At 34.6% G+C, this 27,511-nt stretch overlaps 2 protein-coding genes across 2 annotated transcripts in view; one reads left to right on the top strand and one right to left on the bottom strand.

Annotated features, from left to right (window-relative positions):
• Window positions 1–27,511, top strand: part of DOCK2 (dedicator of cytokinesis 2) — a 316,367-nt gene that overhangs the window by 100,567 nt on the left and 188,289 nt on the right. The gene's annotated exons all lie outside the window — the stretch shown is intronic.
• The window catches only part of INSYN2B (inhibitory synaptic factor family member 2B), a 35,541-nt gene continuing 17,410 nt past the window's right edge, over window positions 9,381–27,511 (bottom strand). The window contains exon 3 of the mRNA XM_026688556.2: window positions 9,381–9,647. Within this exon, the coding sequence (XP_026544341.2) occupies window positions 9,467–9,647 (181 nt within the window). The 3' untranslated portion in view covers window positions 9,381–9,466. The remainder of the gene's footprint in view (window positions 9,648–27,511) is intronic.

Here is a 27,511-nt window from a genome sequence, read left to right as displayed (position 1 = left end):
ATCCTCATTCTTGGTTTCTTCAGCTGAGAGAAAGCAGAAAGCATTCCTAACAGCAAAATGTAGTTGACTAAGAGCCACTTGGATAAGTGTGTCATTAAGGCTTGACAACCAATCATTTTATGGAAGCAGGAGATACACATTTTGAAGATGAAGTAATTTTCAGTAAGCTTGATACTTTGAAACACAAAAGCATTACTGGGACAAACAAAATTCCATTTTTTTCCTTTTCTGTTTTCGATGAACCATTTCTAGAAATAACTACAGTGTTGAGATATTCAAGTATAGAAAATGACCGGTCTGACAGTTTATTTTTATTTATTTATTTATTTGATTTGTCAATCGCTTACAAGATAGTAGGTATAAGTATAAACATGAGTAAGAATACAGGAAATAAGTACAAATAAATGGGGACAATAGGACAGGGATGGGAGGCACGATGGTGCACTTATGCACACCACTTACAGACCTCTTAGGAATGGGGTGAGGTCAATTGTGGATAGTTTGAGGTTAAAAGAGTGGGGGTTTGAGGATGTAACAACAGAGTCAGGCAGTGTATTCCAGGCATTGACCACTCTGTTGCCGAAGTCGTACTTTCTGCAATCAACTTTGGAGCGGTTAACATTGAGTTTGTATCTGTTGTGTGCTCTTGTATTGTTGCGGTTTTAGCTGAAGTAGTCATTGACTGGTAGGACATTGTAGCAGATAATTTTGTGTACTATGCTTAAATCCAACTGTAGGTGGCGTAGTTCAAGATTGCCAAGCCCAAAATTTCAAGCCTGGTGATATAGGGTATTCTGTTGCGAGCAGAGGAGTGTAGTACTCTTCTAGTGAAATACTTTTGAACTCGCTCAATTGGATTAATGTCTGATATACAGTGCAGATTGCAGACTGATGAGCTGTGTTCAAGTATTGGTCTAGCAAAGGTTTTGTATGCCCTAGTTAGCAATTCAATATTTCCAGAGGCGAAACTTCATAAGATTAGATTTACAACTCTTAAACCCTTTTTGGCAATGCTGTTACAATGAGTTCTAGAGCTTAGTTCATTAGATATGAGTATTTCGAGGTCCTTGACAGAGTAAGGGTCATCAATGAGGTCATATCCGCCAAGCTTGTATTTGGTGTACTGATTTTTTTTACCAATGTGTAGGACAGAGCATTTGTGGTCGAGATTTGGAGTTGCCAAATGTTTGACCATTCAGACACATAATCAAGGTCACTTTGAAGAACGGTAGCATTGTCGGTGGTGTTGAATAGTTTTACATCATCCGCAAAGAGGATGCAGTTGCTTATAAGGTGATTGCAAAGGTCATTTATATAGAGTGGGTCCTAGAACACTGCCTTAGGGGACACCACTGTTAACTGGAGCAGGGTTTGATATAGCACTCCCTATTTTTACTATTTGTTGCCTGTTTGACAGGAATGCAGTAATCCACTTATGAAGGGATCTAGAAATGCCATAAGAGTTCTTTCAGGTTGTCAGTTTGCAAATATAGATACTTCTTAAAATTTATTTGCTATAAACAGTATCTCAGTTGATATTGACTTACCTCTGAATATTGTTTTCACAAGAGCTGTTTTATGTCAGATTTGTTCTGAATACAATTCCATTTACATATCCCTTATATTTATTTTTGGCAGCTATTGTGACCATGGCTACCAAACTATTGCCTTTGTCTTCTGGCACCATCATGATGTCAGTGTGATTCCAACTGAGTTAATGTCTGCTTTTCATTGTATGTTAGATTTCAAGCAGTGCATGACATGTATTATTAATGTAATAACATATATTACTAATGTAATCTGTGAATGCTTTGGTAAAAAGGATCTGTCAAGCCTCAGCTTTGTTTTCCTACATTTGATTATTAAATTCCCTTAATGTCTACATAATTTAAAACATTTTCATGCAAATTAATCCCACTTCTGAAGGACAATTCAATTGGTTTCTTTAGTTATGTCATTCCTCCTTTAAAAAAAGACATGTGCAAAAGCTACTCCTCATACGTTTTAGCCATCTAGTTATCTAAGATGTGAAACAAGAAAATAGCCACTTTTCAGAAATGAATAGTCAAAGAGTAAAGAAAACCCTTTCTGACCATGCTATAGCTTTGCATAATCTCTGACCTTGTTCCAGGTGGTGGCTAAGTCTTTCTAAAATGCCACTTGTTTGGTTACCTGTAGAGAATAAGAATTTCCTCTGAGATGTCTTGGCAGTATTCCAAATTAAAGTGGAAAATAATCTCACCTTCTTTCAAACCTTTGATATACAAATAAGTGGTGTGCAAGAAGGAAGTTAGCAAAAGGATTTTTTTTTCTGAATTTACTGAAAGTTCACTTAAGTCAGTAACTTCATCAGTAACAATAATGCTGTACTTCAATATCAAGTATAAGAGCCATGATTATTGCAAATGTACTTTGCAAAGCACAAGCCTGCTAACTGAAGAGACATAGTTGGGCTTGAGTCAAGTAGCTAATATTTAGTGGGAGAATGACTCAGGAGAACTGTGAAGGTGATTTGTTGAAATCTGCCCAAAGCTATTACATCTCCTTGAATAATGTCAACAGCTGCACTTTAGAGATCTGTTTTAGGCCTCCCCTTCTTTTCAGTGGAGATATCTGTGCTTTCATGAAATAAAAGGGGTATTATAAATAAAGGAATAAATGATGTTCATCTAAAGTGTCCAGTGGTTGCTTCAAATGGTCCAGGTAGGTTGCTTTTCTAGGTCATGATATTTTTGGCTTAGGCTGCATTTTGCTCTCATTCACAATTTTGAGTTGTCAGCACCACTTAGCATTCCACTGATACTAGGAAAGGTGTCATGCATAATGAACATTGTATTGGATACACTTTCCACAAATGTCATTTCTCATCTTTGCGCACTTTTGCTTACATATTCTTTTAATGGGATATTTTCCAACTTGGTGCCTCTGCACTAAACTCATCATTTCAAGCCAGGATAGCCCCAAAATTTTATTGCTTGTGATAATGGGAGTTGTAATTTAATGAATCTGGAGACAACTAAATCAACGGCAGCTGTCTTAAACTATTCATTAGGTATGTAACATTGTAGTCAATGTGTCTTTTAGTCATCTTTAACTCCTTTCAGTTGCTTCTGTTTTCATAATTTTTAGAATCACCGTTTTATGACATCTTATCTGTGTGGCATTCAAGGCCTTCTGCTTAAATATGGCCTGACAAATTGGGTAACGCTTCACCTTTTCCATTTATCCAAGGTGGAAATGCCTAACCTAGAAAAATTGATTTCACTTCTTTATATCACGTTTATAATATGAAGATTAACTTTGATGCCTTTTTCTGTAGCCTCATTGTCTTAAATCTCCTTTTTTACTTGCACAAAGGATTTCTGGATTTTAGAATGATGCATTGGGTTGTATACATCGAATCACAATGCTAATCTGTGTATCAAAAAAATGCAAATGCTGTTTAAAGATATTCTGGCCCTTTGCAGACTAGACAAAACTCATGCCATCCAGTATTGGTGCACATGAATTTCGTTGCCTGCTGATAAAAGCTACCCATGGGAAAAATCCTATGACATTCAGCATGAGGTGTGATGAGAGGATAATATATAAGACACCAGGATGTATGTTAATCAATATGTTTTTGACTACGTAAGAATTATTTATACATTATTTTATATTCATGTAAACAATACAGTATTGCTGTTTGAGTAATAATAATACTAGCAATATTAGTAATAGCAAAAGGTGCAAATGCAGAATCGGGGCAGCCACTATTAGCAACTTAACAAACGAAGATAAATTTGTTGTCCAGTTGGGATTATCTGCTCTTGACCCAGAATGGCTGGGTCAAGAGCAATGGTGAAATGCCACCTGTTCGGCCTGGTTCAGACAGAACTGGTAGTAAAAAAAGCTCCGACGATCAGCTGAGAGGAGAAAGAAAAGAAAAGCACAAGATTGGTTCTCCCACCTTCCCCTGTGCTTTTATGTTCTTTATCCTCTCATCTGATTGGCACAGCAAAGCCTGAGGTGGTGTTTGGAAAGTTGCTTGCCCACCTGCATTAGGTGTGTGCACATGTGAAGTGTGCGATCACCGAACTGGTAGGGAAACTGGTAGAATCCTACCACTTGCAATCAAGAGCTTTGAATACATTGCCATGATGGGTCACCTGGATGGACTATCCCTAAATTTGGCCATGCTTAGAAATATCTAGAATTGATTGGAAAGAGCCAAATTCAGGAATGAAAGTCTTGTATGACTCTACAATTGTTTTGATTTTAAGCCAGTGGCTAATGGAATTCAGAGAATTTGCTAAGTAAGGACATTGAAATAAGAAATCTTGTTGGATTGCTTTGTTGCCTTATGCCAATTGTAATTGTGCTTTAGATTCTGACAGATAAACTCTGCTGAGTAATCAGCTTCCAGTTATTTTATGCTCTGAAATGTCATGGGTTAGCCAACAATGTACAAATTATCTAAAGGAAATACATATATTCCAGTTGCTTATCAGTTTTAGTAAAATAAGGAAAGTAAAAAAATTATGACTAGACTTTTTCTGACACCTGAAGCTGGTTGGATAAGAAAACAATTATAGTTCCTTTCTTTGATGTAAGTCTGTTCACTTGCCCTTTGCATTTAATTTTTTCCAAAGAGTATTTGGAACTCTTTCCAAATACTTTTAAGGAATCTCTTAACATACTTGAAGATAAGTGATAACTGCTTGAGTAGGGAGGTGAATGCAGGGATGGGATCTGACTGCTATAACTACTGGTCACGCGAGTCGCGCGAGTGCAATTTACAACTTGCTGAGCTGCCCGGACAGCTGAGCAGCGCTGCATGCAATACAGAGCTGCTGGAAACGCCCCTTTTTCCTGCTTTTTCAACCGCAGCTGTGTTGCGCAAAGCAGCTGCAGTTGAAAAAGCAGGAAATAAAGGTCAGGTAAGAGCCCAGGCGGGCAGGTGGGCAAAACAGCAGCAGGCTTAGAACCGGTTCTATGTCTGCTGCTCTTCAGAACTACCGGTTCTACAGAGGTGGACAGAACCAGTAGAAACCCACCCCTGGGTGAATGTGTATAGAAAATTATATTTCAATGGTTTAGATGCTCCTATGTAGGCAGCAAAATATTGGAACTTGCCTTAAAAAAATTGCAATTTTAAAGAACTTTGCAATTTTTAAACACTGTGGCACTGGGAGAGCATTTCCAAGAAACTGCAAATTTGACAAATCATCTCATATGTTAACTTGAAAGGATTTTTAAAAAATCTACTTGTGTTTATAAGATGCATAGTCATGCTGTAGAAGACAGGGCAATCCTAACAATGCTTTCTTAAATGCAGCCCCACCGAATTCAATGGTATTTACTCTCAGATAAATGTTCAGATAGGGGAACACACTTGTCCGAGGTTCTCCTTTGCTGCTGATCTTATTCAGCTTTTTCATTTGAGTTCCTTTTCCCTTACAAAAGGCTATTTGAGCCCATTAATTTACTGTTGCTCCTTCAAGAAGAAAAAACAAAGAGAAAGAGGTAGAATTAAAAAGAAACTCTCATCACAGCTACTTGGTCCAGATGGTCACTGAACAGGCTGTGAAAGGCAGGAGTACTGACTCTTGATGCAGATCTGTAAACAGGTGTTCAGGTGATTCAGTTTCCTGCATGAGGATTTTCAACATTATGTTGAAAAGGAGCAGTTCTGAAAAGCTTAGCTGCCTTGCACCTAAAGAATGCCACCCTGAAACGGAATTTTCGTCATGTCTTGTAAAAACTGATAAGGAGAAAGACTTGTTAGGAAAACAGCTGTTGAATCTTCACCCTAATTGGAATAATTGCATAACTTCAATCACCGTAAACATAGTTCTTAAATAATTGAGTCCTGAGAAAGAAGAAATTATTGAGTCCTGAGACAGAAGAAAATATGTCAATTTATTGCAAAAGAGATTATGCCAGTAAAAGAATCTAGAAATATACAAAACATTATATCTGATTAGTACAGTTCATCAGGAAAGTAATTTATATTAGAGTCTGCTGTCTATTTATCAAGAGTTGTGGCTGTGAGTAAAAGGAGAAGGTATTTATTGTACCATGGGAATAATCATTTTATTGAAGATGTGGTTCAAAGAAGACCATTTTATTCATCCAGTTTTCTTCCTACAAAATAATATTTTCTGCTGAGCAAAGTAATTTCAAGTACAATAAGTTCAGAATATGCAATGTGTGCTATACAATATTTTACAAATGTTCCTCCTCCTTACTCTTTCCCCATGTTTTCATAGCATACCATAAGTTGAATACAGCTAGTGTTACTGAAACCTATACCTGGTAGTAGGTTTATACAGTCTTACTATTAAGGTCTTCTGGATATGCACTGATATCCTCCTCAGTACTGACTTCTTTGCTATCAGCACTTTTTAAAAAGAAAAAAAAGGACTACTTTTCAATACTGAGCAATAAATCTGATGTCAATAACTCTTAAATTGCTAGGGAGCTAGGGAGCCTAATTTTTCCCCTTCCTAAAATTTCTTCTGACAGCTCGCACCTACTAATATACTTGCTCTGCTGGGTTAAACTAGATCAGTTTTTTCCCCATGTATTTCATTTTCAATTTTAACAGCAAGGCATTTTTTTAAAGAAATGCCTCAGCAAGGTGTTGGGTCTGTCTCATTAATAGGTGGCTTTCTTGTCCATCTTTCTCAAGGCTGATCAAGGGAAAGAAAGAGGTAGACGGTTCTCTTCCACCATTAAAAGAGATTGCTGTTACAAATCAAACAAAGCATCATTTTTCTTCCTTTTTTCTTTTTTGCTCTATATTCTGTTTGGCCTATAGGATAAGACTAGATCCAGCAAAGAAATTTAAATTTGGATTATAAGGCTGCCTCATCTTGATTAGAATGCCAATATTCACCTTTATGGACTGAAGGATAGACAATAGGAACTGATGGATTGTAATTTGAAGCTGAATGCCAGTCATGATAACAGACTGCTGAAAATTATGGGATTTCTTTCATCTAGTTCCTCAGTTATTAGGATTTGGGCCTGTGAAAATGATCCACTATTTCAATAAGTACAGCTTTGGTAAAATGCTGGAATAAACACCCTTACCTTTACTAGAGGCACATCAATAACTCGAGTCTCGTGGCTGCCAATTATTTCAGTATTTTGGAGCTTGCACTTAATGAAATTTTCTAGTCCTTTAAAAATATTTCATTTCACAGAATTATACACAGTATTTTCATGATAAGCAGGTTGTAAAATAGATTAAATTTTAACATTATTTAGCCCAACTATTTGGAAACCACATTTTGATTTAAACTCTTGGTGTAAGCTAAGAAATATCTTTCATGAAAACCATGGATGTCTTTCTCTGTCTGATTTAAAATTGCTAGTATTGTTGATAATCTGCTATATTATAAATATTCAGAATTTGAACTTACTCTTTTTTTTGGCTTTCAGATAGTCATATATACAGTATATTGTGCCTAGTTAACTATAATAATAAAATAAAGCTATTTTTCAATTTATATAGAAATATGTAATGACCCCTTCCATTTCCTGTTCATGAAATTTTCAAAAAACAAATTGCTTCCATGTTTCCACTTATTGAATGAGATCTAGAAAAGATATATATTGTAGGAAGAACCCCTTTTCTATGAACTGGAGGTTTTGATCTCAGCCGCCCCACACCCCCTCCCACCAATGAATGAAAAGACAAGGATACATGTTTACCAGTTCTGTCTTCCTTCCAGATCATCATTTCTGAAGAAATGTCTCCTGGAGGAATTAGGAATCTTGCTGTATATTTAATGAACAAATCAAAAACCAATACTATATTATTGTGTGTTGGTTGATTTCAATTTTTGATTTCTGTTCATTTTCATGTGACTCTAATTCATGAGTTAGATCTTTTTTTTCCCTTTAGAATATAAGACCTCCTCTAAAGAGGAGACAAATTGAAATCTCTCATGTTAAGAAAGTTTGCAAAACTTTTTCTTCTACAGTGACTGAACTTTGTTGTATAGGGAATTACCTCAAATCAAAGAGTCTGTGTCTTGAGTAAATACTTTTGTCAAGAATCTCCCTGAGTTTCTTAAAGTCTGGGATGACTCTCTTAATAATACACTTTATTTTATAATCCTTTATTGTTGTTCTTCCTAGTAAAATATAGTACAGGTAGTTATCGACTTACAACATTTTGTTTAGTGACCATTTGAAGTTACAACAGCACTGAAAACAGTGACTTATGACCATTTTTCACACCTATGACCTTTGTAGCATCCCCATGGCTATGTGATTTCATTTGGATGCTTGACAACTGACTCACATTTATGATGGTTGCAGTGTCCCTGACTCATGTGATCCCCTTTTGCGATCTTCTGACATGCAAAGTCAATTGGGAAACCAGATTGACTTAACAACCGTGTTACTAATTTAACAACTGCAGTGATTTGCTTAATCAACGCGGAAAAAAAAGCAAGAAAAGTTAAAAAATGGGGCAAAATTCACTCAACAAATTTCTCACTGAACAACATAAATTTTGTACTCAATTGGGGTCATAAATTGAGGACTACCTGTACATTAATTTTAGATTAAGTTTTTTTGAAACAAAATTTATAAGTATTAATAGTTCAACACTTTTTGTTTTAAAAGGAGTGCTATGACTGAGATGGATTCCTACAGATATAGGGTTTTCACCCCAAAGCCATGTTTTCTCTAATAAAATTTGGTACTTAATCTGGAGCGAATAATTTTAACATATTTGCTGTCTCAACATTTTTGCTGACTGCTTTCTTTGATTATTTAAAACAAATACATAATGAAAAAAATGTTAGGTGCACTTTGGTACAATCGATACAGAATTGCTATAAAGCAATTTGTCAGGGAACAAAGCTATTAAAAAATAACTATAAACAGAAACCTATCAGCTCCAGAAAATCCTGAATCAAGTTGGCTAAACAAATTCCTATTTCCATCACACTCGTGTTATGTTCAGATGACAGAATTATTTGGTAAGGAAGTTATGGAAAGAAGGAAAGGTAAAGTTTCATTTTACTGGCCTGCTTGTCCTCTGTTTCAGAATAGTTTGAACTGAATACCAAGTCAGTGGTTTTCTCATTACATTGTATGAGTTTTAACTTTTTAGATTAAGCTCTATATGGATTTAGAAAAGGCATATTTCTGACCAAAGTATCTACCAACACCACCGCTGCCACAACCCCGCAATAATACTTTCCATCTGGTTCCTACTGCTTTAAAATAAATGTTTATTTTCCTGAATGGACCTCATGCTCTGATATTTCCCTTACTGCCTAGCTGCCCTTAGTTTTGCATCCCAACATTAGAATCATGGCAAAGCAGAAATACCGCAAATCAATAAATGAAAAAGAAAATCAGAGCATATGAGAAGATGAGGATCATACATGTAAAGTCTATTCACGATGGGCCAAGAGTGATTTAGACTAAATCTCAAGTTTGATACCATCTTTTAAGGTTTTCAAATCCACCAAAAGCATTTCTTTTTCTTTGCCTTTCTTCTTATTTCCTGTTTCTCAGGAACTGGATGATCAGATGGCTGTCTTTGCAGTGTCACCAAAACAGGGCTCTCTTCCACTTGATCCAGTGCTTTCAAAACTTGGTGAAATCTATCTTCTTGTTGCCTGAAGTCATATTCTACGCTATATAATGAAACCAGGAAAAAAAATGGTTTTTGTGAGTTTCGAAGCTAGTTTTGAAGTTAGAAAACAATTAATTTGGTGACTGGAAAACATAACTGCAATTTGTATTGTCCGTAGTTCTAAACATGGAATGTAGAATTGCTTTTCTTTCTGAGAAGAATCAGTAACGGTTCATTTTATACCAATCCACTCACAATTAATGCAAAATTTGTCCTATATTCTAGTAAATCTGACACATTAAAATGCCTGCTATAGTGAAATATTTTAGAAAAATGTAAAAATAAACACTTTAAGATTAATCTTCTATATGCTTTATTTCATGTTAATCAGCAGCATCAAGATTGCTAACCTTTGTTTAAAAATAAAGGAAACAGTTACATAAAATGCATTTTTCTTTTAGGAGTGATGCGATTTTGTTAGAATGTATAATTTTTTTTGACAGAACTCAAGACTGATTATTTCCCATGTTGAGATTATATTTTATTTTTAATAAGCACTCTCTCGAAGTATTTTATGCAGCTGTAAACAAATGGTAATGTAATCAACAGGTCTTCAACCCCATTAAAGTACTTTTAATTCATTAAACCAAAGCAAATTTATTCCTTTTAAAATATTTTTGAAGCTACATCTTTCTTTTATCTATGTCCAATGCTTACCTGTTAAGAAAGGTATTTTCTCCTAGATTAATCTTAAAAAGGATAGAATACACTTGCTTTTGTTAAACTTTTAAATGCTTGTACTTTAAAATTATTTTTTAAATAATCAGTTTCAGAATAATTGGAAACACCTACTTAGTTGATTAATATTGCAATATGCACCAAAAAGATATAGAAAATTGATTTGGTAGGCTTTCCCCCAAGCTAATACTACAGAATTGTAATATTTTGACTTAATTTAACACATACATTAATTAAACCTTGTACTCCAACTTAATAATACCTAAAACACACAAATGCTAGAAACATTCCTTTCATAGAATAGAATCTTTAAGACAAGATGATCTTAATATAAATTGTTAAGAAATGCAACTTATGGAAATTGGAAACTCATGATCTGCTTGTGAGTTTTCCAAGAGATGTCTATGGAGATTCTCAATCATCCAGTCATAGTTGTCCCAGAATTGCTTTTTCCAAAAGACTTTATTGGGTTTTTTTCTTTTGAAATATTTTGCTTCTTATCCAAGAAGCTTCTTCAGTTCTTACTTAGGGCTTTTCAAGAGATATTTGACTGGCTATAATAAAAACATGATAGTAGGGTTATGTAAATCCTTTGATTTATAAATATCTTCTTACTTCCTACAATAAATATACTTTGTACTTCTTCTTGGAAAAACAAAATAAAGGACACAGTTCAGAAAGAAAACCATTATAAACTCCATGTTATTTCTTTCCTGAATATTATATTTTCAACAGGATCCAGCATAAAAAAATATGTTTCCACAAAATATCCCAAAGGGCTGTTTTCCTTCCTTATGATTAATAATTGAGTTATGAGATTATTATGGATTTGTATTTTCTATTAGTGTTTCTACTATCTATTATTATATTATGGGTTACATATGACAATACACAAAATTTGTGTTTATACAATTGAACTTCCCCTTACTCCAAAATATTACTCATAGTGTTTTAGAAGCTGTCCAAATCAATGAAGATGAGATTTAGAATACTTGTGAAGGAGATGTGAGGTGCTTGGACAATAGGAACTCTGAGCATAAGCCCCTTCCTTGTGGTAAGGCTTAAATTCTTCAATATCTAAGAGATTTAGTGGAAAAAGGCAGAAATCTTAGCATATGTGAGCAAACAGTAACTAAGCAAGTAATTTAAACAGCCAGTCGACTGCAAAAGTAAGATTAATTAAAAAGCTCTGTTGTGGTATAAATAAGTTGTTAACATTAAAAAAACCTTGAGTGATGAGAAACAACTGTGCCTCACCCCAGAAAGGCAATAAAGAACTAGCATTAATATGAGATTCACATCCCTGAAGTTCTGCACACCATTGATTAGATGTCCTGAATTCTGTGAGTTATTAGGAGATGCCTCTAGACTGACTGAAGAATTTTTTAGACTTCCAATTTTCCCTTCATACTCTGTTTCTAAGCTTTGTAGAGTTATCCTGTGTCCCATGATCAAAAACAAAGCATGACAATATAGGGACCTTTGTTCTAACCCAGAATTATGAATTCTTTCATAATCCTTTAAAATTGTGTCATGTATAAATTTTATTTATAAAATTTATTTGCCACCCATTTTATATCCAATGATTCTGGAAGGGTTACAATATAAAAACAACAAAAAAATTAAATCCATTCTAAAAAACACAGCAGATAAAAAACACGAACAGTTAAAAGCATGGACAGAAGATGGTAAAGAAGGGTTGCCAGACACACAGGGGTAGGTGAGGTTGAATTTTAATAAGTCAATCACCTCCAGTCTGAAGCTCTCCCATTAGGTCCCAAGCCACCTAACAAGCCAGGTCATAAATTCTTAGAAAATGTAAGGAGGATGGGAGCTAATCTCATCTCCAAAGCTAAGATGTTCCAGAGGGCAGGAGCCACAGCAGAGAAAGCTTTTCTCCTGGATCCCACCAGCTGAAATTCCTTGAGTGATGGGATACGCAGTAAGCCTACCCTGCCAGCGCTGGGGTGGGCCAGGGTGAGACAGTTCCTCAGGTAGACTGGACCCATGCCTTGCAGGGCTTTAAGGGTGATGTCCAACAAATTGAATTGCAACCAGAAGCAGACCAGCAACCAGGGCAGCTAATTCACATATGATATATGGCACAAAGATGTTTCATAAGTTTTGTTTATTTTTTTTAGTTAAATCAAGGATTGCTTTACAACAAAAGTTAAAACTGTTGTATTGTATAGTTTAGTTCTACCTAGTTTTCTCTTTATCCAGTGAGTGTTCTGCTTATAAGGCACTAAGTTAAAATGATGTACAACTGTAGAAATATATGTGCAAGGTTTAATTAGGAAATTAATCAATTAATACTATAGCAGATTAACTGGTAAGGGACAGTTTTAATTGCTGAGGGCAAATCTAATCAGCAGGACTATGATTTAAGGATCCATTTGCTTATTTGGCAGGTTCTTTGGCAGTGGTGGCCCACATTTAATAAGAAATGAAATAGAAAATAAGAAAGCTAGCCTTTCCTTGAATGAAATGGTAACATTTGTCCATTGAATTAAATCAGAAGTTCTTTTAACTTCCTTCAACATCCCAAAATCTCAGCTGCATTTAGATTTTGTTTATATGCAAATATTATTGATCAAGGAATCAATCTAAAACATATGAGCAACTAAGAATTCTTTAATTATGTGACAGTCCTAGTAGAAATAAATTGGATAGGATTGTTAATCTTCTATTCTCCTCTTTTGGCAGGTTGTAGATTAGTTTCATTATGATTAGTACTTCCATTATAAAGGGAATGAGTGTGCACCAAATCTTTTAATAAAGCAACACTTTCTAAACCAGAGTTGGAAAATTGAAAGACCCACATTTTCGGTTGGATTATCAGCAAGACCAAAGCACTTTTTATCATCTGGTATAAAAGGTGAAGCTATTTTAAAGACTGAGATGGATTGCCATTTTATTTATTTATTTATTAATCATATTTACATAGCTCCCCATCTCATAGTAAAGCCATTCTTGGTGGATTACAATATTTGATTACATTAGGAGAGCCAGTTTGACTTTGAGCCAGTGGTTAAGGTATCAAGCTAAACATTGGGAGATTGTAGTTCTAGTTATGCCTCTGCTGTGAAAGTCAGCTGGGTGACTTTGCGCTAGTTGCTCTCTAAGCCAAACCCACTTCGCAGGTTTTTGCTATGAGAAAATATGAGGACAAAGGAGTATTATGTATGATTGCTGCCTTGAATTTTTATTAAAATAATATTTATAAATTTATAAAAACAGTATTTATAAAAAATAATAAATTGATAAAAAGTTTGAAATGAGTTAGGATGACTGTTGATTCTTCTGGCCAATTTTCTAGATGGCCCAGATGAGATATTATAAGTTGTTTTATAATGGAACAGTTTTATTATTAGTTTATGGGAAATATTGCCTGATTGGGAGTTGAATGCCAAAAGAAAATGTTCCTTGACATAGAGAACACTGATAAAGGATTTTGATGTGGGAAGTTAATGATAGGATTAAGGTTGGGCTTTCCAGAATTTACTATTTTTCATCACTGATTTCTTCATAGCTTACATTGAAGGTAATATAACAGAAATTAAAACATACATTGTGTGATTAAAATGCTGACAAATAACCATTAAATTCCCCCAGCTCAAAAAACAACACAAGTGAAAAGAATAACAGAATAAAATATGGCACAGAGTTTAAATATCCTGTTTGTACCAGAGCAACCAAGAAATATGTTCAAGGATTATTCCCCAGTATAAATAAATCAGTGTCATAAACAAAGAACGGCAGTGGCAGTTTGGAATTCCTTAATAAGGAATTATAATGAAAAGCAAAAGCAGTGGAATGTATTCTTTATTGATGGACATAATACATCTAATGCTACTAGTTACTTTCTCATTGCCATTTTATTGTAAGAAGGCAAAGTAAAAATGCTGCAGCTAAATACCTTTTCAGTTCTATCTGTCTGAGTGTTTTCTTTCTCAAGAGTAGCACTATTGAAGGCCCCATTCCATTTAATGGAACAATTTAGAATACATATGCTTAAGATTGCATTTAAGAAGCAACAATTCTGTATCTGCTGGGAATAAACCTCATTGGATCTAAGCCCCATTGAACTTAATGAGATTTACTTTTCAGCTGATATGTATAGAATTGCACTGTGAGTATATCTGAAGCCAAGGAATCCTTGCTCAAAAAAGCAGAATAATTGTAATAATGTAATGTTCAAACACATGCTGTAAATATGTTATATAGATATTCATACTGAATACAGCTTTGCTATTAAGGGAGATTTTGCATTGGCTCTGATACAGCTGTTTGGCATAACCTTTTTGTTGCATTTTAAGAGGTGATGCTGCTGCTGCTGCTGGCAGATTTTTCATTGTGACTTTATTGTTTATTAAATTGTATATTTCAGGATGGTCTTAAAATAGCCTCCTATTGTATGACTTTAAAATACAAAAATAAAACAATTATCTGTATGAAACATTTCCATTTTAAGAGGTAGCCTTGGCATTCCTTGTGGGTCAGCTTTGTTCATGTATAAAAATGTTCTTATTGTCACTGTTGTTGCTTTGTTGCTTTTATTCAATGATGTATTACCTTTGAGTTTTGTTTTGTATATTGCCCCAGTTGTGAGTGATAATGAGTGATCCAAGGCTAGATGGTGTTTATCATTATATATGTTCATATAATAAACTATAAGATTCATTGTGTGCATCGTGTTTGGTAAATTTTTAATTTGAAGTTACTAAATTTATAATATAATTAGCAACTTTGGACATTTTTGCAGAAGGCTCTTTAGATTACCCAATGTAAACTATCAATGCTTCTTTTTAAAATTAGATTTCCATTGAGAATCTTTAAACCCTAATATTTTATATGTTAGAACAACATAATCTAAGGGATGCTGTCTCATACTGTTAGTCTGATATGTTGGGATGTTGGGACACAAAAGTCCCAAATTAGAACAAGAATCAAGCCTTTCTCTTGATGAAAGAACAGTGTTGGGTGCTGAGCTTGAATGATGCAGTTAAAAAATTCAGAGCAGCATGAAATAAGGAACAATATTTGGAATTCAAATTTTGAAAATCTCCAAAAGTTATTCACCAAATTCTAACTTTTAGTATGATAGAATATAGTCCAGCATGTTTAATGATCTGATGCAGAGAAAACCAAATTCTGTTTCGCTTTTAATCCTGACACACTCTCTGCCTAAATTTTTTAATATCCCTGATATACCATCCCTATAAACTACAAAAGAGTATGTCTCTCTGAATCAACAGTGTATATTATCCACTATGCATTAGGTATACTGAGAAATTCATGAGACTATTAAAGTAATAAATATGGGACTTTCTGAATATATATGAATGTTCAAATTGCAATATATACTAGAATTCAGAAAGCTGAAACCCAGATTTAAAATTAATGCAGAAATGGCAAGATTGGAAAGCTACTTTGGACAAGTGTGTATATTAAGCAGAGATATGCACAAATGCCTAAAATGTTTCACCATAATAACAATAGAGATATGCTCTGGAATATCTGTGTAAATTTTATCAAGTTCATAAACAATGAAGCTGAATTAATTATACAGACTGCTATATATATTAGTATCTTTAACCAATCCAATGTTCTTACATATATATTTGGTTAGTAATGTATAAACTATGGAAATAGATAAGTTTGTACCTCACTTAACTAAGATAGCTGAAAGATAGATACAGGTAGGTAGGTAGGTAAGTAGGTAGATAGATGATAGATAGATAGATAGATAGATAGATAGATAGATAGATAGATAGATAGATAGATAGATAGATAGATAGATAGATAGCACTGTGTTCTATAAGGCTTAGTAGCTGGAATCTGGACGCAATTCGTTCATTTCAGACTTTTCATTCATAGTGCTGTTGTTACAAAGTCGTGTCTGACCCATCACAATCCCATGCCCCTTTTGTTTCATATACTTCTGATGTTGGAGAATATATGAATATATATAAAACTCATGTATATAATTCTTAACAATATTCATAAATTGCTTCTGAACTAGGTAAGAGTGAATCTTTGTTCTATCAATAAATGTTATCCCAGTGCATCTCCCTTTCTTCTTCCTCAAACCATTTTAAATTGTTCTCATTGATTTGAATTCTTCAGTCAGGGTCTAGATCACAGGTCCAGAAGGACCATTTGGAAAAAAATCTTCAGATTTACCACCTGGAATAAGAAATGCTGCCAGCATGAGTTAAAATGGAAAAAGTCCAATAGCAATGTTCATTTTTCTTAGAAAAAGTTATTTGGCCAACATGGAGAACAGAACCTTGACTTTTAAAGGCCTTGAGTGTGGTGAATTATGATTCTTATGCTACTTCACACACACTTACATTTTATTATAGTGGTGAGTAATGTCAGGGGGCTCAAGGACCACACTTAATATAGTCAAGGACTATAGTGTGTTGGCTAATGTTGCAAATATGGGGCGTGCCAGGAGTTTTGATTTTTTTTCCCCCTAGGATTTTTGAGACCTCTTAGAATTTTTTTCTTTCATTTCTGCCTGAAAAATGACAGGATATTATACTATTATTTTTTGTCTATGGGGCTCCATGAACTTCAAAGGTGGGGCTGCATGTGTGATGACCACAAACATAACAAAATCTAAAACGTAAATAAATGTCCTTTAATGCCTCCAACTTGGCTCCACTGTTCAATAATTCTCAGTTGGAGATAAAACGTACTCAAAAATAATCTTCAAAAGAAAGCAATACAGTTGAAATTTAATGAGCAGATAGAGGTGAAAATAAAAACTAAACAAACTACAATGAAGAAATTTCCACAACGGAACAGAAGATGTATTTACCAAATTCAAGGAGATAACAAGGCACAATCTGTTGAAAGGACGCCAATCAAGATAACCTCAAACCAAAATAAAACATGCTTTGTCTCCAGCATTTGCCAGAACACAGGTCCAAGCTCTTATGCAGTTCTCACACCTGCAGCCCATGAAGAGGATCAAGGCCCTCTCCTCCCAAGTAGACCATGTCTCTCCCTTATCCTCTTCTCCTTGCGTGCCCTAGGATGGATAGGGGATGGGCCTGGGTCCTCCTCTGAATGCTCAGCTGGCCTCTGCCCTTCCCCAGTCTCCTCCACAACCTCCGGAGCCACACTTCCACTCCCTGTCCGCTGTTCCTCCTCTCCCTCAGAGTCAGTCTCCACCAGGGGCATGACAGCATGTGGTTGTGGAGTTCAGGTTGCTATTCCTGTTTTTCTGATAGAAAAGCAATGTGAACCCACAATTTAATTTAGGATCTAGAAATCTGAGAAGTAGTGAACTAGGTTTTCACTTTGAGGTAATTAAAAAAGTTGTAAATTTCAGGAAAAGGATCTCTTCTTGTATTTGCATTTGCTTTAATCTTAACTAATCATGTCTTTCCTCTCTATATTTATTGGGTTAATGTAATCTGAATACTGCTGGCTATTAAATATCTACAGAAACAAACATACACACACTGAGCACAATTTCTTAATTAAAAATGTGCCCAAGCCAACTTTTCTGCTTTCTACAAATATTACATTTAACATCCTTAACAATTCTTACTTGCTGCCCCTCTGAAGCTAATTAGATGGCAAATTCTCCCTTATGTTTATGGTAAGCACAATTGCAAGTCTTAAGGGTATTTTCTTTCTCTTCTCATTAATGTGATTCAACAGAAAACTATATGCCGGTTTTGTTCCAATGGAAATATTGACCTTGTAATTTCAAAATGGTACAGAGAGAATTTAACTAGATGAATCATGTTAACATCAATCCAAAGTTAAATAATAAAGAGATAACTAATTATTTTTGTAGGATTTTGTGCCTGTTAAATAACTTCGGATGAAATCCTGGGGATGTTTACTTATTGCTATGATTTGCTTCCTGCTCCCAAAATTACCAGCTTAATCTACCCATTACACACAGAAGCACAACAGTTCTGAAGGATTTTTTTTTTTTGAAAAAACACACACCTATGCTTGTTAGATCATCTAATTATGGATTTGTCAGGCGTCCCCAGCAACCAAGAAAATGGTTCATCTTGTAGAGGAGATGGGCAGCATTAAAAATGTAATAAACAACTGTTTAAAAAATATGAGTTACTTCTGAATAGCATTTAATATTTATTTATTGTTTCTTACTTGTAGATAGAAATCTTGCCAAATGAAAGCAATTATTTGCATAATTACAGATATACTCTGAGAATTGCTAGACTGGAACAAACCTTTGGGAGGAATCCCTACCAGTCTTTTCAAGCTCCGCTGCCACTTTGCCTTCTGGAATATAGCCCTTCCCTCTCAGGAATCCAGACCACATTCCACCACAGGGCTGTTACTACAGCCAGCAGTAAAATTTAAAATATAAGGCAAGGTTTTCTCAGTCGTGTTATAGAATATTTTCCTTAAGTTGCCACCTTTTGGGACTACTGTTGTAGTAGTTTAGTAACCACGATTCATTATACCCCCTATACGACATGTGGAAAAAAGTCAAGATGGCAATTGGAACAGTGTGATGGAAGTCATGCTAATTTTTATATGTATTGAATCTCCATGGCTACCCTCTTGATTCTTTGACCATACCTTGCAGACATCCTTGATTGATTAGTCAAATAAATATATTTAAATGAAGCAGTTCTTTCTCTTAAACTATAAATATCTCACATGTTTAGCCAGTTTTGCTGTTTGATCAACTTGTTTATGTATGGAATGAATGAGGTCACCAATATATTTGAGAGGCTGTTCTAAGGTTAAAGAAAAAGAAAAGAAAACCTCTTAAGGATTTTCCATGAGAGAAACATCCCTTAATATGCTATTTCTGCAACCCAAACTCAGATAATTAAGTCTGAGTTAAGATAATTAAGTTGGCTAGTCAAATGTCATACCGCAAATATAGACTGAGACTTATCAATATATCTTCATGGTATGACAGTTTGGCTAGCCTTTGTTAATTAGGGCTATAGTAGTGTTATGCACATTTTTGGTTATATTTGTTTATTTTAACTATATTTTGTAAACAAACAAATGTAAGTAATCAGTATCCATTCTTGATTGCTTCCTTTAAAAAACTCCCTAGTTTGATTATCTCCTTTTGAAGCATTTACTCCAGAAGAAAGAGTTAACAATCTACATTTACTTATTATTTGCAGACTGAAGCTTGCAATATCACCTTTTTGGGTTACTAAATAACTGCTGTCACAACAGAACACAAATTCCCCCAGTAATCATTAAACATGTGATTTAAAATTGACCTAAATGGTACCAACTATCTGGCTGACCTGTAAGCCTAATGAGGAGAAGCAGCATAAATGGGGTTGGGGACAATAAAGAAGATAATTAAAAACACAGGGAGTCTCAGATAGGAAGGGACCAATCACTTTAATGAAAGTTGGTTTTTGCTCTAGAATATTTTCCATGCTATAAATGAGAGACCAAATGAACCAGGAAAAGCCCTGGATTAATTTTCAGGGTTGACAGATTTTGGAGCAATAGTGTTTTTCCTATATAGATTTTTATTTTAAAGGGAAAGCATCAAGTGCACATATAAAGCTCTCCTACATGATGTTAAGGCTGTCAGAGTAAGGTAACTAAAGCAAAGTTCAGTGGGGATAAAATGCCAGGGCTATCAATCATAACCAAAATATTTTCCAATACTGCAGATACATACATATTTTTAGACGGAGATATTGTGATTTTTTTCATTGTGACTTACAAAACAACTGCAGAAGGAGGATAATATATAATCTATAATTGTTAAGAAGTGATGGCAATCAATAATAGTTTTGGTCACCACACTATAAAAAAGATGTTGAGACTCTAGAAAAAGTGCAGAGAAGAGCAACCAAAATGGTTAGGGGACTGGAGGCTAAAACATACAATGAATGGTTGCAAGTACTCGGTATGGCTAGTTTAATGAAGAGAAGGACCAGGGGAGACATGATAGCAGTGTTTCAGTATTTGAGGGGCTGCCACAGAAGGGAGGGGGTCAAGCTATTTTCCAAGGAACCTGAAGGCCAGACAAGGAATAATGGATGGAAACTGATCAAGAAGAGATTCAATCTAGAAGTAAGGAGAAACTTTCTGACAGTGAGAACAATCAACCAATGGAACAGCTTGCCCTCGGAAGTTGTGGGAGCGCCATCAGTTGAGACTTTTAAGGAGAGATTGGACTGCCATCTGTCAGAAATGGTGTAGGGTCTCCTGCTAGGGTGTGGGAGGTGGACTAGAAGATGACCTACAAGGTCCCTTTCAACTCTGTTAATCTGTTAATAACAAAGTAGCAATTAGCTAAATTTTCACTCAAAATTGCAGACAATGGGGAATTGTTAGCTGAAATAAGTATTCAAATTCAAAAACTACACAGATTTATTTTACCCACGTAAGCAAGGAAAAGTGATAATCATGCTGCAGAAAACAATACTTCAGTCTATCTCTTCAGCAAAGAAAATAATATATTAATGCAAATAATAATTTAAAGTTAAAAATGAAAAGTGAGGAAATAAAATAAAAACTTTGGAAATAGGATGGCATGAATAGGTGGATTAGGGGGGATTAAATAGACCATGGGGACAAATTTAGTGGATTTAGAACAGAGAGCAAGACTTATTTAATTATCGTTTCAAAGGAAAAGGGAGGACAGGCTTCACTCTGTAAACAATTAAAGAAACATACTTCACAGTGATTGTGAATCAAAATATGAATTCTTTATTTAGACACAGTCTAATAATATGGTGTGCACTAGAAATTAAGAAAGGCTAGTTCAGATAGTAATTATATTCTTGATCTTCAGTGCCACTAGTCCAGAAAATATGTGTTGATGTGTATATGGATAAAAATGTTTTGTTCGTCTTTGATCTCCTTCCTTCAGTTAGTAGTTCATGTATGTTCTGGAAAATTCTGGAATGCTCTTTTTCTCCTTTATACCATGCAGTCTGACCATTCTGATAGAGATCCAGCAGTTTTATGAAGTTAATTCTCTGGCCTGGAAGAAATGTGTGGTGGAGATTATGGGCTCTAGACTCATTTCATTATTTCATTAAGAATGCAGAATAACTTCTGCAATAGTCTTATCATTTCAGTCTCAAAGGTGAGCAAAACCAAAGTAGGATAAGAGAAATAGTGAACGCAGATAAAAAGTAGGAGGGAAAAAAATCATGAAACCTAGAAGATTCTGAATGGATAATTAGACAGTTACAACAAATTTCAGGCAGCCAGAGACAAAATAAAGTTATGGATAAACTGAATCTTTGGAGTCATGCTTGTTTTACAACTTCTGGTTGGATGTAAAGCAGAAAAAAAATGTTGACTCTTCTAAACATCAAACTTAAGAGCCTTGATTCCTGAAGAGCTCACAATGCATATGGAAAATAAGATAAGGGTGTACTTTCACACAGATATCATTGTCTAGAACAATGGGCCTATCTTCAGGGACCTTTCCCAGTGCCTGAAGTCTATGGGGATCTGGATGGAGGGAAATGCTTTGGCTCAACCCTGGTAAAGCTAAATAGCTCTAGGTTTTAAAAGCCTCTTGTTCTGGGAAGCTTATTCATGTTTAACTCTGCCTGGGGACATATATCATCAGTCAGAGCTGATGTGTAATTTGGGGTCATCTTGGACTCATAGCTCCTGCTCTTTTACTTTCTTGATCCAGTACCAACAGCTTTCATTGACTTTTTTTTCATTGTCTTTTTAGTATATGATGGCATTATAGCTAAATAAATCCAGACTTAATGCAGTGTCTTTCATTTTATTACTCCCAGTTCACTTATGTCACTTCAATGGTAAGTGTTTGGCTCATTTAGTATCAATCCAAGGTTCATAACATCCTGAATTTTTATGCAACTGATTTTGATTTTCTTCCAATGTATATACAACCCCTGAGTTTATTATAATTACCGGTATTTCCTCTCATTTTATCCCAACATATTTTTCTTCCAAGATGTTTATGTCTCAGCATAGACATTTAATGCAATGTTTTGATATATTTTTGTTTCACTACATATATTTTATTTGCTTCCTAAATTCTGAGCTATTTTCTTCCAGATGGCTTACATGGCATCCGTTGTTTACTCTCAGCCAGGGGTTAACTGTGATAGCTTTCAACTTTTTATTTATTTATTTATTTATTTGATTTGCCAATTGTTTACAAGATAATAAGTATAAATGTATACATAGTTGTGAATACATGAAATGGGTACATATAAGAAAAATAAAAGAATAAGAGAAACAATAGGACAGGGATGTTGGTGCGCTTATGCACGCCCCTACAGACCTCTTAGGAAAGGGTGAGGTCAATAGTAGACAGTCTAAGGTTAAAGTTTTTGGGGTTTGGGGAAGAAACTACAGAGTCGGGTAGAGTATTCCAGACATTGACCACTCTGTTGCTGAAGTTGTATTTCCTGCAATCAAGTTTGGTGCGGTTTACTTTGAGTTTGTATCTATTGTGTGCTCTTGTGTTGTTATGGTTGAAGCTGAAGTATTCATTGACAGGTAGGACATTGCAATGTATGATTTTATATACCATGCTTAAGTCAGACCGAAGACGGCGTAATTCAAGGTTTTCAAGTTCTAGAATTTCAAGTCTGGTGGCATAAGGTATTCTACAACGAGTAGAGGAGTGGAGAACTCTTCTTGTGAAATATTTCTGGACTTTCTCAATTGTGCTAATATCAGATACGTAGTGTGGGTTCCAGACTGATGAACTGTATTCGAGTATTGGTCTAGCAAATGTTTTGTATGCTCTGGTTAGTAGTGTGATATTACCAGAGAAAAAGCTACATAGGATTAGGTTAACAACTCTTAATGCCTTTTTGGCTATGTAGTTGCAGTGGGCTCTAGCACTTAGATCATTAGAGGTGAGTATTCCAAGGTCCTTTACAGAGCTTGAGTCATCAACAAGATCTTGACTATTCAGCTTGTATTTTATTTTCTGATTTTTTTGCCAATATGTAAGACAGAGCATTTATTTGTTGAGATTTGAAGTTGCCATTTGTTTGACCACTCTGATACATAGTCAAGATCTTTTGTAGGGTAGCAGTATTGTCTGTGGTATTGAACAGCTTTACATCATCAGCGAAGAGAACGCAATTGCTCTTAATATGATCACAGAGGTCGTTTATGTAGAGTATGAAGAGAGTTGGTCCTAGAACACTGCCTTGGGAACACCACTATTGACAGGTACTGGATTTGATAGTACGCTCCGATTTTGACCATTTGTTGTCTGTTTGACAGGAATGCTTCTATCCAGTTATTCAGTTGTCCAGAGATACCATAGGATTTTATTTTTAGGAGTAGTTTGTCGTGTACCACTGAATCAAAGGCTTTACAGAAGTCTATGTAGATTGCATCTATTGCTTTGCCCTGGTCGAGTTGTGTCGTCCATATGTTTTTGCAGTGTAAGAGTTGCAGATTACAGGATAGTTTTTTTCTGAAACCAAATTGTTTATTGGAGAGTAGGTTATTTGTCTCTAAGTGAAGGATGATGGATTGGTTAATAATTGATTCCATGACTTTACAGGTGACGCAGCATAAGGAGATTGGCCTGTAATTTTCAACTAGGCTCGGGTCTCCCTTTTTGAAGATGGGGATGACTGTGGCTTGTGACCATAGGTTAGGCAAGGAGCTGGTTCTGAAAGATTTTTCAAAGATTATGCTTAGAGGTTTGGCTATGGCAGTGGATAGCTTTCTTAAGAAGTAGGCACATATTCCATCCGGTCCAATAGATAGAGATGGTTTTAGGTTGCGTAGTGCTTTTTCAACATTGTCTTCTGTGAAATCGATATGTATTAGATCATTGTTGTTATCTGTGGTACGGCTAGGAACTTCAAAGCTTTTCTTTCACCTTTAGGATTATACCATTTAGTTTCAGACCTTTATTAACAACTTCACTTTATCTGTGTCTTTCTATTTCAATATATTTTATTTTTCTCTTAAATCTAAAATGCCTTTCATTTTTCTTTCTCTAAAAAGATTAATTTAGAGATGGTTCCTCTACAAGATCTGGCTTGTGAGGCACAAAGACTCATGTTTGTGTGTGCACACACATGCATGGACAGAGAAAGATTTTTTTTAAAAAAATGATTTATTTATAATCAGAAACAAAAGCCAACAAAAGATGATAATAAACAATATAAAATAAATGTAACATGCACACGTGCTTATCTTTGTCATTTCTTTTCTTATTGAGGTTCAGTTTTATTTTTCATACACCTTTCACCAATTGTTTGTAGTTTATCTGGGAAAGAGTTGTTTCAATATTTTTAAAAAAATCATAATGATCTCAAATCAGCTGTCATTTTCCCAATGCTACTATTATTATCTGGGTTGTCTAAAGTTTCTTGCCATTATTATTATTATTTTTTTGTAAATTTTATTTGAGTTTTCACAAAGAGAAAAAAAATACAAATAAAACATCTTTTTTGAAAGTAGCATAATCCCGGGTTACATTTCTTCGTACAGACACAAATTCAGGTTCATGCTCATTTTTATATTCTATTCCATATCTTATTACTATTATTTTACATTTTCTGCATAGCTTCTCCCCTCTTTTAATTTTCTCAATTTTATTTTAATTATCTCATCTCAATTCAAATCATTGTATTTATATTTTTTGTCTGTCCTGTTTCAATTATCTATTATCTTTTCTCATTAAACAAAATTTCTGCTGTAGTTACTGATTGGAGTATGACGCCTTTATATCTTTTCCCTAAAGTTGTAACATTCAATATAATACATAACTTCCATTCGGACTCTGCTTGGTACATTCTTAAAATACACACTGTATTCTTAAAAAAAGAAAAAAATATAAATGTATATAATTAAAACAACATTCCATTCCAATTCAATTCTATCATTAATATTAATATTCATTAAAGTCTTAACATCTTTAACATTACTTTTCAATTAAATGTCATACTTCTATGGGAACAATTATAAGCTTTCCATAGTTAATCCCCCCCTCTTCACTTATATTTTATAAAACATTAACTAATTATTCACTTATTTTATTCACAAACATTTCACTAAATTACACTAACTGTTTCATCCCTCATTTTAATCATACGTTGTTTCCAATTTTCTAAAGTTATTTCTATTACTAATATAACAATACAATCTTATGTACCTTTACAGAATCCCCTTTTCAGTTAGATTTTCACCCATTATCTCTAAATAGGTCCTGTTTCTCTATATCTTGCTCTGGTCCTTTGTAACTTCTTTTCCTTTCCTTCTTCCCTCTCTTCTTCTCTCTCTCCTTTTTACCCCCTTGTCTCTCTACCTCTATTTCTCTCTTCTATATTCCCCTTTTCTGTTGCTTTCCAGTATTATACTTATTTTTCGAATTATTTTTCTTTTCTTTGGTTGTTTTTTTAAGTCTTAAATTCTCCATTCTCTTTCCCCCCTTTCCTTTTTCTTCCCCACATAAAATTGCTTGTTCATTAAAGATGGCTTCTTCTTTGTCCCAGTCTTCTTGTTTTGCAGTCTTTTCTTGTTGTTTCTCATAGTTCCAAATCTCCATTTCTAAGAACTGAAAAACGAAGCTAAAAGAGCCCTTCCCTTCTTGTGCATCTTCTTTGTACTTTTTAAGTTCCATTTTCAATTCATCCAGAAGTGGTGCCATTGTATAAATTTTTAAACAACCACCCGATTGATTTTAGTCATTTAAATATAATAACCAAGAATCCAAAGATCACCAAATAATCCAAATACACGCAAGCCGTTTCTTTTTTGCTCTTTTTTTCACTTTCTCTTCCTGGGGTTACTATTTAGTTGCAAAGTTTCAGTTAAAATGTATCTTTTAGAAGTCTTGTTGAAGTTTTACTGTAGATTCTTTTTAATTCCAGGCAGTCTCCTCCCTCTTTCCAGATCCTGCCCTTATTCTTTTTCTCTCCCTCCTGCTTATGAAAAAGAAAAATTTTAATGTCCAGAAATCTTTATTAACCCTTTGGCATTTTGTTTTATTTTCAGCTTAATTGCCTATTGATATCAAAGCGGATTTTTCCAATTTCTTATTTAAGTCTCAGTTGTCAGTATAGGGAAGGAGAGAGAAGAAAAAAAAAGCCAAACCTTTCCCTTTTCACTTTCCTTCGCTGCTTCCGACTCTTCTTTGGGAGCGATGTTATTTTTTGTAAGTTTAAATTCCAGGGTACCTTAGTTGTTGCTTTTACAATTTAACCTGGTCAGCCAAAACTTTCACTTCTTATCTTCCTCCTGCACATTCTTTTCCGGTTGAGTTCTCCTTTGTGGTGGCCATTTCTGACCACCGCTGCAACTGCCTTCGGGAAAGGGAGTAATGGCCAGCTGAGGAGAAGAGATGCGGTTCTCCTCAACCCTGCTGGCTGTCTCCCCCCTCTTCACCACCTCTACGGGGTGGCTTAGCCCTGAAACCAGCCGGCTCAGGGCGCTCCAGCAGCGAGCCCAGACAGTAACCGTGCACGATCGAATTAGGAAGGCACAATTGAATTAGGAAGGGACAGGAACATTTTAATTAGTTAATGTTTTATAAAATATAAGTGAAGGGGGGGGAATTAATCATGGAAAGCTTATAATTGTTCCCATAGAAGTATGATACTTAATTGAAAAGTAATATTAAAGAAGTTAAGATTTTAATGAATATTAATATTAACGATAGAATTGAATTGGAATGGAATGTGTTGTTTTAATTACATATATTTATAATTTTTTCTTTTTTTAAGAATATAGTGTGTATTTTAAGAATGTACTAAGCAGAATCCGAATGGAAGTTATGTATTATATTGAATGTTATAACTTTAGGGTATATATTGAAGCCTAAATAAGAGTTAAATGGATAAACTTAAAAGATATAAAGGCGTCATACTCCAATCAGTAACTACAGGAGAAACTTTGTTTAATGAGAAAAGATAATAGATAATTGAAACAGGACAGACAAAATATATAAATATAATTATTTGAATTGAGACGAGATAATTAAAATAAAATTGAGAAAATTAAAAGAGGGGAGAAGCTATGCAGAAAATGTAAAACAGTAATAAGATATGGAATAGAACATAAAAATGAGCATGAAATTGAATTTGTGTCTGTACAAAGAAATGTAACCCGGCATTATGCTACTTTCAAAAAAGATGTTTTATTTGTATTTTTTTGGGAAAACTCAAATAAAATTTACAAAAAAAAAAAAAAAAAGAATATAAAATAGAAAGTAGTAGAAAG

This window comes from Notechis scutatus, chromosome 2 (assembly GCF_049901735.1).
Source record: "Notechis scutatus isolate UNSWTSFEM ecotype Mainland chromosome 2, rNotScu1.2, whole genome shotgun sequence".
Classification (NCBI taxonomy): Eukaryota; Metazoa; Chordata; class Lepidosauria; order Squamata; family Elapidae; genus Notechis; species Notechis scutatus.
This window is presented reverse-complemented; position numbering and strand designations above follow the sequence as displayed.